The sequence below is a fragment of the Crocuta crocuta genome, unplaced genomic scaffold (assembly GCF_008692635.1).
Source record: "Crocuta crocuta isolate KB4526 unplaced genomic scaffold, BGI_CrCroc_1.0 scaffold30, whole genome shotgun sequence".
Lineage (NCBI taxonomy): Eukaryota > Metazoa > Chordata > Mammalia > Carnivora > Hyaenidae > Crocuta > Crocuta crocuta.
In genome coordinates, this window is record NW_027528345.1 from 2,473,944 (window position 1) to 2,489,629 (window position 15,686).

Below are 15,686 nucleotides of genomic sequence, written 5' to 3' on the forward strand. Positions count from 1 at the left end.
ACATGTACTTTCTGCCAAGTATTAAACATGGCTTCCTAGGTTTTTTAAAAATTATTAATAGAAGTCTTAAGCATTTTTATTATGGTTTTATTGTTTTGGCATTGGCTCATTATTACTGGTTTATTAAATAACCATATTTTGGGACTTTTTCAGGTACTCTATAGACCTGATGGCCAGCATGATGGCAAGCTATATTCAACTCATAAACACTCCATAGAAGTTCCAATCCCCAGGGATGGAGAGTACGTTGTAGAGGTTCGTGCACACAGTGATGGAGGAGATGGAGTAGTGTCTCAAGTCAAAATTTCAGGTAAGCCAGTCATTGAAGACTCATTTCCATTAAGGACTTGTATGTTTGTAGGCCATATGGATTCTCAAGAGTAAAGGTGGGATTGGTATGCACACCAATGTCAGTGTTTTCCTAAGTAAATTTGAAATGACAAGGATGTCCTGAAACTTGGTCTTTCTTCCCTCATAAGTCACAAAAGTAACTTTGCAACATACTGCATGCTTTTTGATTACTATCTGAATGACAAAGCATAATGCAAGTACCATAATGCAGGTATGGTAATAGCATTGTGTGGTAACAGATGGTAGCCACCGACGGTGAGCACAGCACAACATCTAGACTTGTTGCATCACTATGTAGTACGCCTGTAACATTGCATGTCAACTATACCTCAGTAAAAAGAAATACCACAATGCATTAAAATGTTAAATAATAATAGACCATTAGATAATAATATCTGAACTTCTCTTATATCAAAAAGAAATTCACCGGACTACTATTAATATTCTTCTAACTCCTTTTTCTTTGTCCTATATATATTAATATAGTAATAAAATAGAAAGACACTAGGTGGTAGATTCTTCCTTTCCAATTTCTCTGTGCCTCAGCATATGTGTCCTTTTTCTCCAAACTCTATTTCTCACAGCACTTGGTAATCCAAAATAAATACTTGAGGCAGTGACTTCCTCTCTCGCTTGGATTTGTAGAACTCTATTATTTAAATTTGGGTACTTTTTTCTCATCCTGCGTGCTGTAGTTTAATTATAATAAATTAAAATTGATGTTTATTTGAGAGCTTTATGAGACTATGAAACACTATAAGATGTTAAATTAATGACAGGGATCACTGATTTAGAAAAAAATGATAATTTATAGCTAAGTAGATGAATATATTTGGTGAATAGTACCATTCTAGAGTTTTCTTATTCAAGTTTAGATTTATTTGCAAATTGTTTAAATAGGTTTTCTCATGCATTTAATTTACATTGAAATTTTTTAGTTTAGACATTATTATTATGTCTCTCTAGAAAATTTTTAAAATACCAAAATTTGGAAGGAAAACGTAGTCATTTGCTAAACACTCTAAATTAGCTACAGTGTTCAGTGTGTGTGTGTGTGTGTGTGTGTGTGTGTGCATAATTTTGTGTTTTTGCTTCTGCATGTATCATGTTATATCATACTTTTATACTTTTATGAATTATGTTACACAAACAGTCCCCATGTCATTAAAAATTTGGTAAATTTCACTTAAAATTATACATAATATTCTCTCACACAAAAGTATAAAATGTATCTATGCATTTTGGTTTTCACTATAATAAATAATACTATTTTGAATACATTTTTGTAAATTAATCTTTCTGTAGCTTAAATTGAAATAATTCAATAAACTACTTTACTTTCATATTGCCAAATTAAAAAAATACATTTGTTTATTTTCCTGTTATCATTGTATGTGAGTTCATTTCATATTTCACTGCCCCAACATTAGTTTCCTTTTATTCATTACTAAGGTGATAGGAGAAAATGACATTATTTTATTTTTAAACCATTTTCTAATTCTGAACTTTGCTAGCACATACTTTCAGTAGTTTCACACTTAACAGGGCTGATCCACGAAGGAAATCAGAGGGAAATGTGCACTTTATTTCGAGGGTAGTAAAGTGCAAAAGAATCCAGTAAATTGATTTGAAAACCAACCTCCCTTGTTAAGAAGCTCGCCATAGCCCACTGTCATTCTCTTCATTTCCTTACCCTTCATTTGTCATCCCTAATGTGAAGCAGAGCCCGGTTTCTAGGGTTAAAACTACGGAAGTTTGTAGCTAGAGATGCCATAGCAGTAACAGTAACCTTGGCATAGTTATAATCAGTGATGTGCTGGTAAATGTTAAACAACAGACTCTCCTGGGGTGAGGGGAAGCCTTGGTTTATAGTTTGCTAATTTCTGTGGTGTAAATATTTCGATCTGATTTCAAACTTCCCACGTGACATCACTATATATATCATATATATATATATATGTAATTGCCACCACACAGATGCAGAGGAATAACCTCAAGAACATTGATGATATTAAAATGCAGTAAAATAAGGGTACCCGGGTAGCTCAGCCGGTTAAGCGTTGACTTGATTTTGGCTCAGGTCATGATCTCCCAGTTTGTGAGTTCAAGCCCCGTGTCTAGCTCCNCTCCCTCTCTCAAAATAAATAAATAAACTTTTAAAAAATGCAGTAAAGGGGCATCTGGGTGGTTCAGTTAAGCATCCGACTCTTGATTTCGGCTCAGGTCATGATCTCATGGTTCATGGGTTCTACATTGGACTCTGTGCTCAGAGCACAAATCCTGCTTCAAATTCTCTCTATCCCTTCCTCCCTCAAAATAAATAAACTGAAAAAAAAATTTAAGTGCCAAACAGGGGCACCTGGATGACTCAGTCAGTTCAGTGTCCAACTTCAGCCTAGGTCATGATCTTAGGGTGTGAGCTAGAGCCCTGTGTTGGGTTCTGTGCTGACAGCTCAGATCCTGGAGCCTCCTTCAGATTCTGTGTCTCCCTCTCTCTCTTTGTCCTTCCTTCGCTCATGCTCTGTCTCTCTCTCAACAATAAATTAACATTAAAAAATTAGAAACAAATTCTGTAAAGTAATTAGAAAGTGATGAGTTTTGAGAATTCACTACCTTGTTTTAAGTTTCCTCATTTAATTAGTAAATTTACATAATTTCAATTTTAATCACAATGTTTTTAACAACTTGCTCAGAGATTTCCCAAAAAATTAACAGTCAGTTCTTGGGAGGTGGTAGAGACTGTCGGCTGCACACCACAAGTGCCCCCAGACACACTAGTGTAAACAGCCCACGTACAGCAGGCACAGAGCAAGCTCTTTTTAGAAACCTCAATGAATAATTTCCATTTTTTGCCAACTAATGGGCAATATTCTTATTAAGGCAGAATTTCTATTATTTATTTCTTATTCTAACCATGACTCTACGAAGAAACTACACCATTAACATTAGGAAATGTCAGATGTTTGGTGGATAGTCCAATTCTAAAATTTTCTTGTTTAAGTTAGATTTATTTTCAAATTGTTTATTTTATTTGTAATGAGAGAAGCATGTAAATGCAAATGAAAATTTTAGGCTTTCTTGTAAATTTAAAAGACTTGTAATACTTTCTTCTGTTTCTGTTTTCATGACTAAAAAATGTAGCCAGGAATAGAGTACATTGCTAGGTTTTAATGTTTATAAGCATTATGCTGTTCATGTATTCATTCATTTATTTATTTGTTCGACAAATATACTTTAAATGCCTACAGTATGTCAGGCACAGTTCATATGTGTATATGAGCGAGGTCGGGGAAGAGTGGGAGGGGGACAGAGGATCTGAAGTGAGGCTTGAACTGAACCATAGGATCATGAACAGAGTCAAAGTCAGATGATCAACCAACTGAGCCACCCAGGTGCCCCCACAGTTCATATTTTTAAAATATGCTACAGTATATATATTTCACATGCTTCCTCTTCCACATCATTATCATCCGGCTGGCTCTACGGTAATTCTAACAATTCTCTTGGCTTCCAACTTTGGCCTCGTACAGTCCATTCCCTATGCAGCAGCCAGAGGGATCTTTTTACACATGAATCAAATCATGCAACTCTCCTCTTTAAAAGACACCCCATAGGATAAAATCTAAATTCCTGACCATGGCCTTTAGTGAGCTATAATAATCTGGCCAAACTCTCTTATCTCACTTAAGTGATTGCATCTTTGTTCCATGACCTTCTTTCTCTTCTTGAACATATTCCGATGGCATCCTTACCTTGAAGCATCTGTACTTGTTCCTGAGGCTGCTTGAATTCTCTGAATCTTGGCCTGGCAGGTTCATTCTTGTTGTTTTTGTTTTTGCTCAGATGTCACCTCCTCAGAGACTTGTATGACCACCATTTAAGGTAGCCCCTACTCTACCTCAGTATCTTATCACATCACCCTTTAATTTATAATATTTATAACTATTCAAAATTATCTTATGTATTAATTTATACTGTTTATCTTCTATCTCCCGTCCTTATTTGAATGTAAGCTCTATGGGAACAAGCTCTTATCTGACTTATTTAACCTCTGAATCCCCAGTGCCCCGGGGACATATCTGGCACGTAACAGGGTCTTAACAAATAATTGTTAAATGAATGTATGAGTTTTGCATAGAGTACAATTTAGTTACAAGAATAATTTGGGTGATTTAAATTACAATTTACCTTTCCAGAATGTTGATACTCTTTTCTCCCTTAGGCACATGGTTTGTATTATGCCATATGCTAATTCACAGGTTGGTTCTTACAAAACTTAAGACTTCATATGAGAGATAGTCTAGAAAATTTATTTGACATGGCAGTTTGCATCTCTGCTTCTCTCTGACCTGAACACTGTTACTGCTGTCTTAATACATTATTCCCTATCAGATATTTACAGTTCACATCTAGGCAAATGTAACACCACATTTGTTTCATCCCAAATGTACTATCTCTAAGAAATTCTATATTGTCTCTTAAGAATCTTTTGTTTTTGTACATCATTATGAGTTAAGAATGTGCTAAAAGCTACAAAATATTTTGAAAGTAAATTTTAATAAGCTAGTTTGGTTTATTGCATATTCACTATAAAGTTTAGAATGTAGATAATTGGGGCACCTGAATGGCTCAGTCAATTAAGTGTCCGACTTCGGCTCAGGTCATGATTTCATCGTTTGTGGGTTCGAGCCCCACATCAGGCTCTGTGCTGACAGCTCATAGCCTGGAGCTTTCTTCATATTCTGTGTCTCTCTCTGCCTCTCCACTGCTCATGCTCTCTCTCTCTCAAAAATAAATAAAAACATCAAAAAAATTTTTTAAAAGAATATAGATTATCAAAGATCTGTGGTCATAAATAAATATCCACAGGGAAGTATGTATTTCCTTATTTATGTGTGAATGTGCATATTTTGAGCTTTTATTTTTCTTTTTAGTTTTAATAAGATACCTTAATCTAATCAAAGAAGACTTTTAAGGATATTTTAGAGGCCAGACTTCTTACTTAGGGCAATTCATAGTCATTTGAAAACTTTAAGGAGGTAGGAATAACATGATCAGATGTTTATACTTGAAAAATCACTTTGGTGATTGTGGAAAATATATATAACAGGGAAGAAAGATTTAAGAAGTAGAATTACAAGGTTATTATTATAGAATGATTAGAAGATGATGATGGTCTGGACTGGGAAGAGGGCAGTGGCCAAGTCTAGGGTAGGTTTTAAAAGAACAAGGCATCTTTTCCATTTGATTTAAAGTTGCTATATATTCATCCTGTTGATTTTGTATCTCCTAATAAATCTGTAATTTATTCTGATGTTGCCATAGATGATGTAATCACAACATTTAACCTACTACTTTTGGTAACTCCAAGTTACTAAGTTAAACTATATAACCAAAGCCACTGACTTAAACACTGATGAAAAACACATTTTGTTTTCTCACTTTGTCCTTTTCTTTGCAGTAACGGAAGGGCTAGGAAACCGTTCTCTAGGGACAATCTCTAGATCTTAGCTCAGTTACCCACATCCTCCCTTCTCTACTACCTAAGTTAGTAGTACATTATAAAAGGAACAAGAGAGTAGTTGGGATGTTTAGATTTAATTCATACATTATGAAATTAAAATGTTATATAGACATCATCACATTTAATAGTGTAAGCATTTCAAAAGCCAAAATTATTTTGGGCATCTAATCTTGTACAGTGGTCCATATAACAGGAGGAGAGGATAGTATACATGATGGTCTTAGAATTACTGTATTCTGCCTTCTTTAGTGATAGGTTACTATATAACTTAGGGACCCCCAAATCTGAAATGTTGTAAATGTCGTATATTATTTGGGATAAATAGATGGCCATGAATAAATTATCTACTAATCTGAGAAATTAGAGCAAGTCTGACAGCCCATCAGCATAGGCAAGATTCCCTTCCAGAAAGAATCATTTTATAAGATAACTTAAGGTTTTTAGTGCTCTGAGATGCAAAGCAAATTACAAGACCTTTTCTAGGACAAATGATTAATGAATGTTTATGGGGACAATATATATACTTCAGAGGGGGTAAATGTACATTTAGAATGTTTTTTGCACAAATTATCAAAATATGTGATATTTAGTGATAAAAAGATAGGAAAAGCAAAAATATTCATAAAGTTGCTGGAGGGAAATGTCTAGGTCAACTTGATTGACTCCTTTCCAAGGTTTGGAATTCTCTGGAGGACATTCATAGCTTATGCTCTCTCAGCCTCAGTTTAAATACTATCTGTGATGGGGAGTCAGTTCACCCAATTTACAAGCAGCCCTTAGATTTATCAATAGCTGTAATCAATAGATTATAGATCTCTGATCAGTGCGATAGTGGTTGAGCTACTTTCTGATAAAATCTAGCTCAGAGGATCAACCCGTAGTTTTCTATAAAGTTCTTTCTGTTCTGTCTTCTTTCAGTGAAAGAGGATTCATCTTGGTGGAGAGATGAAACATCTCTGGACATTTTAATCAAGTATTGAATCAGATTCTTAAAAGAGAAAATAAAACTTTTTATAAGAGTTGTTAGAGGGAACGTCTGCTGTCTTTGAGAGAAATAAGAAATTGCAGAGGAAAGGAGCCCCTGTTGGTGGTCCATCTGCCTGCAGCTCCAAAGTGGGGGAACCACAGGAGAGGCTGTGAGGGCACTGGCACCCCCAGAGCCTTGGACACCCTTGAGGCCCAGAGCCCTGCCCACCCTGCTAGAGCAGCAGTGGCTTCGCTTTTCCAGGCCCTTCCACATCCCACCCCCACTCTGTGCCTCTTCATGGCAAGAGCATCTAGGAAATGTAGTTCTCACCTTTTTATCCCAGAGGTAGAAGGACAAAGTGACCACAAGAAATGCTGCTGCAATTCTAAGAAGAAAGGTAGCACACTTTCTCCAAAAATAAGTAGGTTTACGTGATAACCATCAAAACTGACAAGAAAACCCCAGCCAAACATGGCTTTTTAGGATACGTTAAATGAAATTAGAGGAAAGAAGTAACATTACTTTTAAGTTCTAAATTGATTTCATGATATACAAATTCAACTTATTAGAAACACTATTAAAATTATAGGACAAGAAAACCTGTAGCAATTGAAGCTGCATTACAAACATATCTAAAAGGGAGATTTACCCAAGGTATCGAAAATAATGATTGATATCACCTGATCACCAACAATCACAGATAACAATGTGGTGACTTTATTCTCTATATTTTCTTTTTCAGTGTTATGATAACATCATAATGGGCAACACTGTATATAAATCTTTCTTTCAAAATTTCCAATTTTTTAGAAACAATTCTTAGAAGTAGAATAACTGGATTAGAAGGCAGAACCTTTCAATCACTTGGCAAATATTTGATAATTGCCAAATTGCTATCCAAGCAGCAATGCTCATATTTTATCATTAAACAATTTTTACTATCATTTCAGTGTTCAAAAACTCTTTGTTAATTGATCCCAAGTACCATCTCATAATTTTTATTATTTTTAATTACTATTGAGATGAATACACTAATATGTTTAATAGCTACTTACACTCATTTCTTAGAAGTTCTATTCTTTTGTCTATTTAACATTAATAATTTTCCTTAAAATTTTATGCTTATTTTACAAAGCAGGTTTTTTAGCATTTTCGTGCCATATTTATAGTAAATATCTTTTCAAGTTTGCATTTCAAAATCATTGATGCTAGATCAGTATGGTTCATTTTTATACAAAATAATGAATTCACATGTTAAAAAAACTTCAAATATTTAGTGCATATAAAGAAGCCATATAATAATAGATACAATTTAAGTCCACTTACATGAACTCCAAAAGCAGAAAATAATGAAGCAATGTTGAAAGAGGTATATAAATGACATGTAAAACTTACCCCCAAAAGAGAAAATGATTAACACAGTCATACCATGTTGCCTTGTGAGGGGGCAGAGGGCAGTCAGGAAGAGGCTTAAAGGGTGGTGACAGTGTTACTTCTTTGCCTGACTGTTAAGTATGCAAGTGTTCTGTTATTGTTGTTGTTGTTGTTAAATTATATTTTAAAAGTACCAATTTCCATAATTTATTTCAAAGTTGTAAAAGTTAAAAGAGGATTGAAGAAGTTGAAGAGTAAGAAAGTTTACTGAATCTGGCATTTTAGAGATGTCTATTAGTGCTACCATAACAAAGTTCCACAGACTGAGGGGTTCAAACAATAAAAATGTACTTTCTCACAGCTTTGGAGGCTAGAAGTCTGAGGTCAAAATGTCAGCAGGGTTGCCTTCCTTGGATTATAGATGGCTGTCTTCCTGTTTTTATGTGGTCTTTCCTCTGTGTTTGTGTCCTGAGTTTTTCTTCTTATAAGAACACCAGTGATATTGGATTAGAGCTGACCCTAATGACCTTATTTTAACTTAATTACCTCTTTAAAGACTATCTCTTTAAAGTATCTCATTCTGAGGTACTGAGGGTTAGGGCCTCAAATGGGAATTTTGAAGAGACAAAATTCAGCCCATGACAAAATTACTGGTAATTTCTGGCAATTTCAAGAGAAAATCTACCATAAAATACTGTGGATGAAGGTCTTATTTATTTCTCTAAGCCAGTCTTACAGAGCTTACATTCTAAAGAGAGGAGGCAAGATCAATCAATCAATACATAACAACAGATAGTGCTAATACCTGAAGAAGAAAGTAAAACAGAAGAAGGTAGGTAAATAGTGATAGAAGATAGCTAGGACCTACATTTTCAGTACGAGTGAGAGGAACAGCTTGCTCTGATGAGATAACTCTGGAAAAGAGAATCATATGAAGTAAGTAAAAGGTCCATACGGTTATCTGGAGGAAAAGTATTCCTATTCAAACAATATGAAGCCCTATTCTAGGAGTGTGTTTGGCTGTTCAAGGAACAGTGTTACTGAGATTGAGCATGGGACGAGTAGATATAATTATGGTGGAGAAGTAAATGGAACCTGAATCATAACGAGGTTTACAGGTCCTGATTAAGGACTGGATTTACTCTAAATGTTATGAGAAGCCATTGAAGCATTTTAAGATGGGAAATGGCATGATCAGGTGTATATTTTACAAGTCTTATTTTATCTGTTCATTGGAAGGAAGTAGAAATCTCATAAATGGTGGGAGGAGGGGGAAATCTCTGTAAAACTCTAAAAGCAGGGAGAGTGGTTACAGGTGACAGTCCAAGCTAGAGATGTAGTCAGCTTTGACTAGTGTGGTCACAGTAGAAGTGAGAAGTACAGGCAGGATTTATTTGGAAGAAGACCCAACAATATGTTCTGATGAGTTGACAAGGGATGTGAAAGAGGATGTGGCATGCCTAAGAATTTAGATTGGGCAACAGAATCATCTACTGAAGGGGCCAACAGGATCATCTACTTTAACAGAATCGTCTACTAAAAACAGATGACTGGAGAAAATGAGAAAGAGCTCAAATTTTGATGTGCTAGTTCATGCTATGTCCATTAGTCATCTAGGTGGAGATAGATTTTTAAAAAAGAAAAAGAATAATCTAGCAAAACTGAATAACCAGCTGAGGTCAGATAACAAATTTGTCAGGGAACCAAGTAGCATAATTATATAACTATCTGCAATTCATACCAGCCTGGATGCAGAGAAAGCAGATGGTTGTTGATGTCACCCAAAGCTGGCAACTTGCATGGTTAATATAGTAGGAGACCAAGGGAAATAAGGATTCATTACCTCTAGTTGAAGAATAATTTAAGTAGCTGAGCAGAGAGTTTGTATCTATTATTTTTGGCTGTCTGTCTAAATTGCTTAAGAAATAGGTGTCTTTTAAGCCTTGGTGAAATCAGTGTCTCAAATATATAATCAAGGTTCATCCCCTCCCAACCTCTTGCATCCCAACCTGAGAATTCTCAGAATCGGATTTATTTAAGGTTCATTCTCTCTGTGGTTGTAGTATGGCTGTAGCAGAGCTAGGAACTAGTGCACACAGACCCTATCATGTCTAAGGAAGAAAGGGTATGACTCTGTCAAAACTTCATCTTAAAATGAAGGACCTTTACCAGAGACTCTCTAACAATCTTTTCCATATTGTCTAGACTTGGTTTTACTAAATTAGTAAAATGGCATTCCCATGGTTTCTCAGTGACCAAGATTTAACTCAGATGGGGATGGTAAAACTTTCTTTGAGGAGTGAACATGTATGCAAAATCTGGAGAGTATATTGGCAAGGAAACAGAAAAAGATTTCTACTTAGTATTAAAAGTTAAGTAACAAGACGAATAATGAGGTAAATAACTAAAATAAATTAATGAGGATATATGAAAATGAAGAAGAGAAAACTGGGTCAAAGAGCAGCTTCATAAAGTGCAGCAGAGGGCTGGAAAGTTATAGGAAAGACACAAACTTAGCTTCAAAAATAGATAATTTAGTCAGGATTATTTTTATTGGCGTAATAAGGAAGGGTAATCAATGTGAATTTTGAGATTAAAACAAGGATTGATAATGCTGAACAAATTACCAAGGATTATGTCCATAAACTGAGAAGTCTGCTTTAAAGTCAATAACCATTGGGGCGCCTGGGTGGCTTAGTCGGTTGAGCGTCCGACTTTCTCTTAGGTCATGATCTCGCGGTTCTGGGTTCGAGCCCCATGTCGGGCTCTGTGCTGACTGCCAGCTCAGAGCCTGGAGCCAATTTCAGAGTCTGTATCTCCCTCTCTCTCTGACCCTCCCCTGCTCACGCTGTCTCTCTCTCTCTCCTAGAAATAAATAAAAATATTTAAAATAAATAAGTAAATAAAGTCAGTAACCATTAAAGAATATTTAGATGGATAAACAGAAATATTCAAGGAAGAGTTTAAGGAATTACTCCCGTAGGAAAATTGTAACTTTTTGCTTTATTTTGTAGTTTAAATTCTATACTCTGCAATACTCAAACCTATGAGACAGTCCTTTCCCCTCAAAGGCTACTTTTGGTGATGTTTTCTAAGTTTAGAAAGTTGAACTAGAAGGTTAGAATCTGAAAAGAACATTGCTAATGGAACCTAGCATGGAAAGAGACTCCTACATAAAGTAAGTGCTCTCAAAAAAGGAGTTGTAAATTAAAGGAATTTATCATTTTTTGAGAATGTAATTACACTGAAGAAGTTTCAGAAAATAAAGAAGTTGTCCTAAGGGAGATACCTTCATTCAGAGATGAGCTTTATTTTTCTGAATTTTGAGTATCAGCAAAATTCCAATTTTATTAGACAGTAATCTGTGTGTTCATCTTGTTTGCATAATTCCAAACTTTCTGGAATATAAAGTTTCAACAAATTTTATTTTTCATCAATACATTGGTCATGAGAAAATGAATAATCTTTTGCAATGGCAGGTCTTATATGTATAATTTTAATTATTAGTAAGCTTAATTATGCATGCTTATGAATGTTGATATGTTAGTAGCATAAAAATTACAGTTAGATGTATATCTCTTATGCACAGAGTGAAAATATTCTATAATCCTAAGGAAGAAATATTAGGATATATGTACCTCCCCTTAAATCATAGGATGTTGCGGTATATTTTCTCCTTAAATAAGAGCAACAAATAAATGAATTAAAATAATTATGTTATCTTTGATATATACATCAACCATCAAGACACCATTTCAAAATTAATTTCCTTTGAAACATTATAGGCTATGTTGAAATGTGTAACCCTCTGAGGAAAATATAAAGATAAATTATTTGTGCTGACAAAGAGAGTTGACTTTCAATTTTCACTCTGGAGGTTTGATATTTGCCCACAGCAACACAAATTTTAAAACTAGTTAGAAAAGAAAATGAGTTTGTCATTGTTAAAATGAAATCCCTGGAAATTACTCACACATAGAACTGGAAACCTTTATATAATAAGAAGGAATATGAAACACTTAACCTGGAAAGTGATATATCAACATATTAAAATGGTCCATTTGATACTACCTTAGGGACCAGATTTAGTGATTTATGAAAGGAATATTTGGGTCTCAAAATCCTTCCTAAAGTTAGGTAAGGCTAGAAGCCAGCCCCCTCAGTAGATTATTCACAGTATGAAACCAATTCAGTGAAGCAAAAAAAAACATTCCAGAGACACTTTTTACAGACACCTTCTGCGAAATGAGCCAGACCAAGAGGAAATAAATTGTTTACCACATATTCCAAAAGTATGTATTTCTCCAGCCAGTTGTCTTTCTTCAGTTACCTACCACTCCAGGCCCTGCATAACTGACTCGGCTTTAAAGCGAATCAACAGCCTTGGTCACATGGCCGAAAGAAGCAGGAAGAGTGAAGGGTGCTTTCGGATACAGAGGACTAGCTTAAGTAGACTCTTAGCCCATAGGGGCTGCCTCAAAGTCCAGATGTGCCCAAAGGTTGTGAATTCTTCGGATACGAACATCTGTGTGGATGATCCTTCCAATGCCCTGGACTTTTAATTCCTTTCTTGATGAACTTGTCCTCTTGCCCTGGCTCAGTCCCCTGCTTCTGATCACAAAGAAGACAGGGGTTCACAGACCTAAATGTGAATTGGAACATGAGCAGTCTCCATAGCTCAGTAGGTTGAGCATCCAGCTTCAGCTCAGGTCATGACCTCATGGTTTGGGGTGTGAGCCTTACGTTGGACTCACTGCTGTCCACATGGAACCTGTTTTGAATCCTCTACCTCTCTCTCTGCCCTTCTCTCTCTCTCTCTCTCTCTCTCTCAAAAATAATAAAATAGAACATTGAAACAAAAACAAAAAGATGCGTGGTCATAGAAAATTGAATGAGAAAAAAAATGACGTGTTAATTTTCACTAATTGCTAACTCAAATGTATTATTCCTTCAAATATGAACTGAAGCAACAGCAACAAATTACTCTCACCAATAACAATTGCATATATTTTCATACAATATTTCAGCTGTTACAGTATCGTGTCTTCATAAATATGATATTTATTAGGCCTGATATTCTTATTATTTAATGTGCTAATAAGCACAGTATTTTAATGTGCTAATAAACGTGTATTTGCTTTCTTGATATTCCTATAAATGTATTTCAATATAATTATTTTCCTTTAATTCTAGATATCATATTTAATGAATGTGAAAGCATTATTTGCAGCATTCTCAGAGACTTACAGTCTGCCAAAGTGCCTATAACGCACAAAGAGATTTAGAGTCCTTAAAAATCTTGATATAACTAATAACCCCAAAAAAAAATCAATATTTTAAGCATTTATTTTCTGACCACTGACTCTTAATGTCCTAGTTTATTCCTTCAAATCTTCTCCCAGTGCCAACATTTCTTCTAGCCTCCCCCACCCAGACCTCCCATTGAACCCGTTACTTGTTTATCCCTCATTCCACTCATGTCCTCAGTTCCCTCCTTAAGGAGCTTGGATTCCATGACCTGTAATTAAAACCACTACTTTATCTATACTTTGCCTCATTCTCCCTTTATGCTCTTCACATGGCCAAAGCCAAACTCTGATCAAATACAAATTCCTTTTGTCCTGTGGGCCCAAATAGCCCAGGATCTCCCTGTTCATCCCCATCCCCAACATTTACCAGCTCCCCAACACTATCTACCTGGAGACCCTCAGGTCTAATCATGTCCATAGGTCTCGTTTATGACACTAACCAAAAGTAGCCCAGGAGTCCCTGATTAATACAATTCTGGGCGCTCCTTTTATGACCCCATTTCTATCGATACATAACTCTTAAAACCTTCTCACTCTGCCCTATGGAATTCATGGTCAGTCATCAGCAAAGCTTCCTGTAATGTCCATCTCTTTACTGAATGTTTCCTTCCTCTTACTTCATCTGAAACCTTGCTCTACCCAATGATATTGCTTCTCCTGCCATCTACTCAGACCCCCTGGATACGGGGCCTGGTGACAGGGTAGTTGTTCTTCTTTTTGTTGCTTCCATAGTATTCTCCTTTCTTGCCCCAAAAGCCCTGCTTAGCATCTCAGAGCATTTGCTTCTCTTGTTCATTTTCCCTTTTTGAAGTGTTGTACCAATTCCCTGGACCATGTCTATTCATTCCTTGAGGAGTTACAAACCCAGATCACTGTGAATCTCTCCAGAACTACTCCTGTCACACTTTTTGTTGATTTCAATATGCATATAGATCCTTACATTATCCTGTCCTCTCACTTGAAACACTGCTCATTTATGTTGTCCTTTCTCTGGTTCTAGTGTAACCTTATTATTGCTGTTTTTATAATATCAAAGACTCTAGTCTCTGACCACCACCTATCTTTCCTCTCATCGTTTAGTACTCTGACTTCTAAATTTTTGACCCACAAGAAACCATAAGCCATTGATATTATCATTTTTCTATGTTTCTTTCTCATTGTCTTCATATCTAGCTTAAATCCCACAGCCACAAATTATAATTACTCCTTTTTATAGAGCCCCCCATGTCCCTTTGCTTCTCTTACTTCATATACTCACTTGATATATCATGGATTAAGTCCAACCGTCCATTTATATCTATGTTTACACTATCAAAGCTAAAGGTGGCTAAAGAAGTATACCCAACATTAAGACTGGTTACACCACCTTGAATTCATGAACACTCACTTTAAGCAGGACCACAGTGCTGCTGGGCCATTCCACTAGGTTTTCCTCAAACATTCATACTTCTCCTCTTCTTAGCAACTATTTTACACTTCTCCTTCTGTAAATTTCCAGCAAATCTTTCCTATCTTCCTCTTTTGTCGATAACTTCTTCTGTTTTTCTGAGAAAATGGAAGAAATCAGAAGCAGCCAACATCTAAATACATGTTGTGCCTTTCCTCCTAATACCTTGAATGAACTCTATGTTATTACCTAAGGTCCATTCTCCATGCATGATACAGATTCCAACACCTCTTGTTAGTTCAAGAGTATTGCCTCAGCCATTCTTTCTTCTCTCTTCTGCATCATCATTTTCTTTTTTTCTATTCCAATATTTTTTTTGCATCACTATACAAGTATTTCGCAATAGTGCCCATCTTTAAGGGAAAGCAAAGGAAGGAAGGTAGGAAGGAAAGAAGGAAGGAAGGAAGGAAGGAAGGAAGGAAGGAAGGAAGGAAGGAAGGAAGGAAGGAAAATCTGTCCTTGTAGTTATTGCATGGTTCTATGATTTTCTTTAGTGCAAAATGCAACAGATGATTTGTCCATCTTCACAATCTGTAATTCCCCTCTCAAATTCTGCCTTGAATTTGCTTCAATCATGTTTTCATTCTAACACTCTATCAAAAATCTCTTGTCAAGATCACCAATGACCTTCATGTGTTTAATCCAGGAGTCAGTCCTTGTTTAATCTCTTAGTAGCATCAATACAGTTGATTACTTTCTCCTCCTTGACTTTCT

At 35.7% G+C, this 15,686-nt stretch overlaps 1 protein-coding gene across 1 annotated transcript in view; it reads left to right on the plus strand.

Moving 5' to 3' along the window:
* LOC144222947 (contactin-1-like) overlaps positions 1 to 15,686 on the plus strand; it is an 80,493-nt gene that overhangs the window by 43,798 nt on the left and 21,009 nt on the right. The window contains exon 8 of the mRNA XM_077753657.1: positions 154 to 310. Within this exon, the coding sequence (XP_077609783.1) occupies positions 154 to 310 (157 nt within the window). The remainder of the gene's footprint in view (positions 1 to 153; positions 311 to 15,686) is intronic.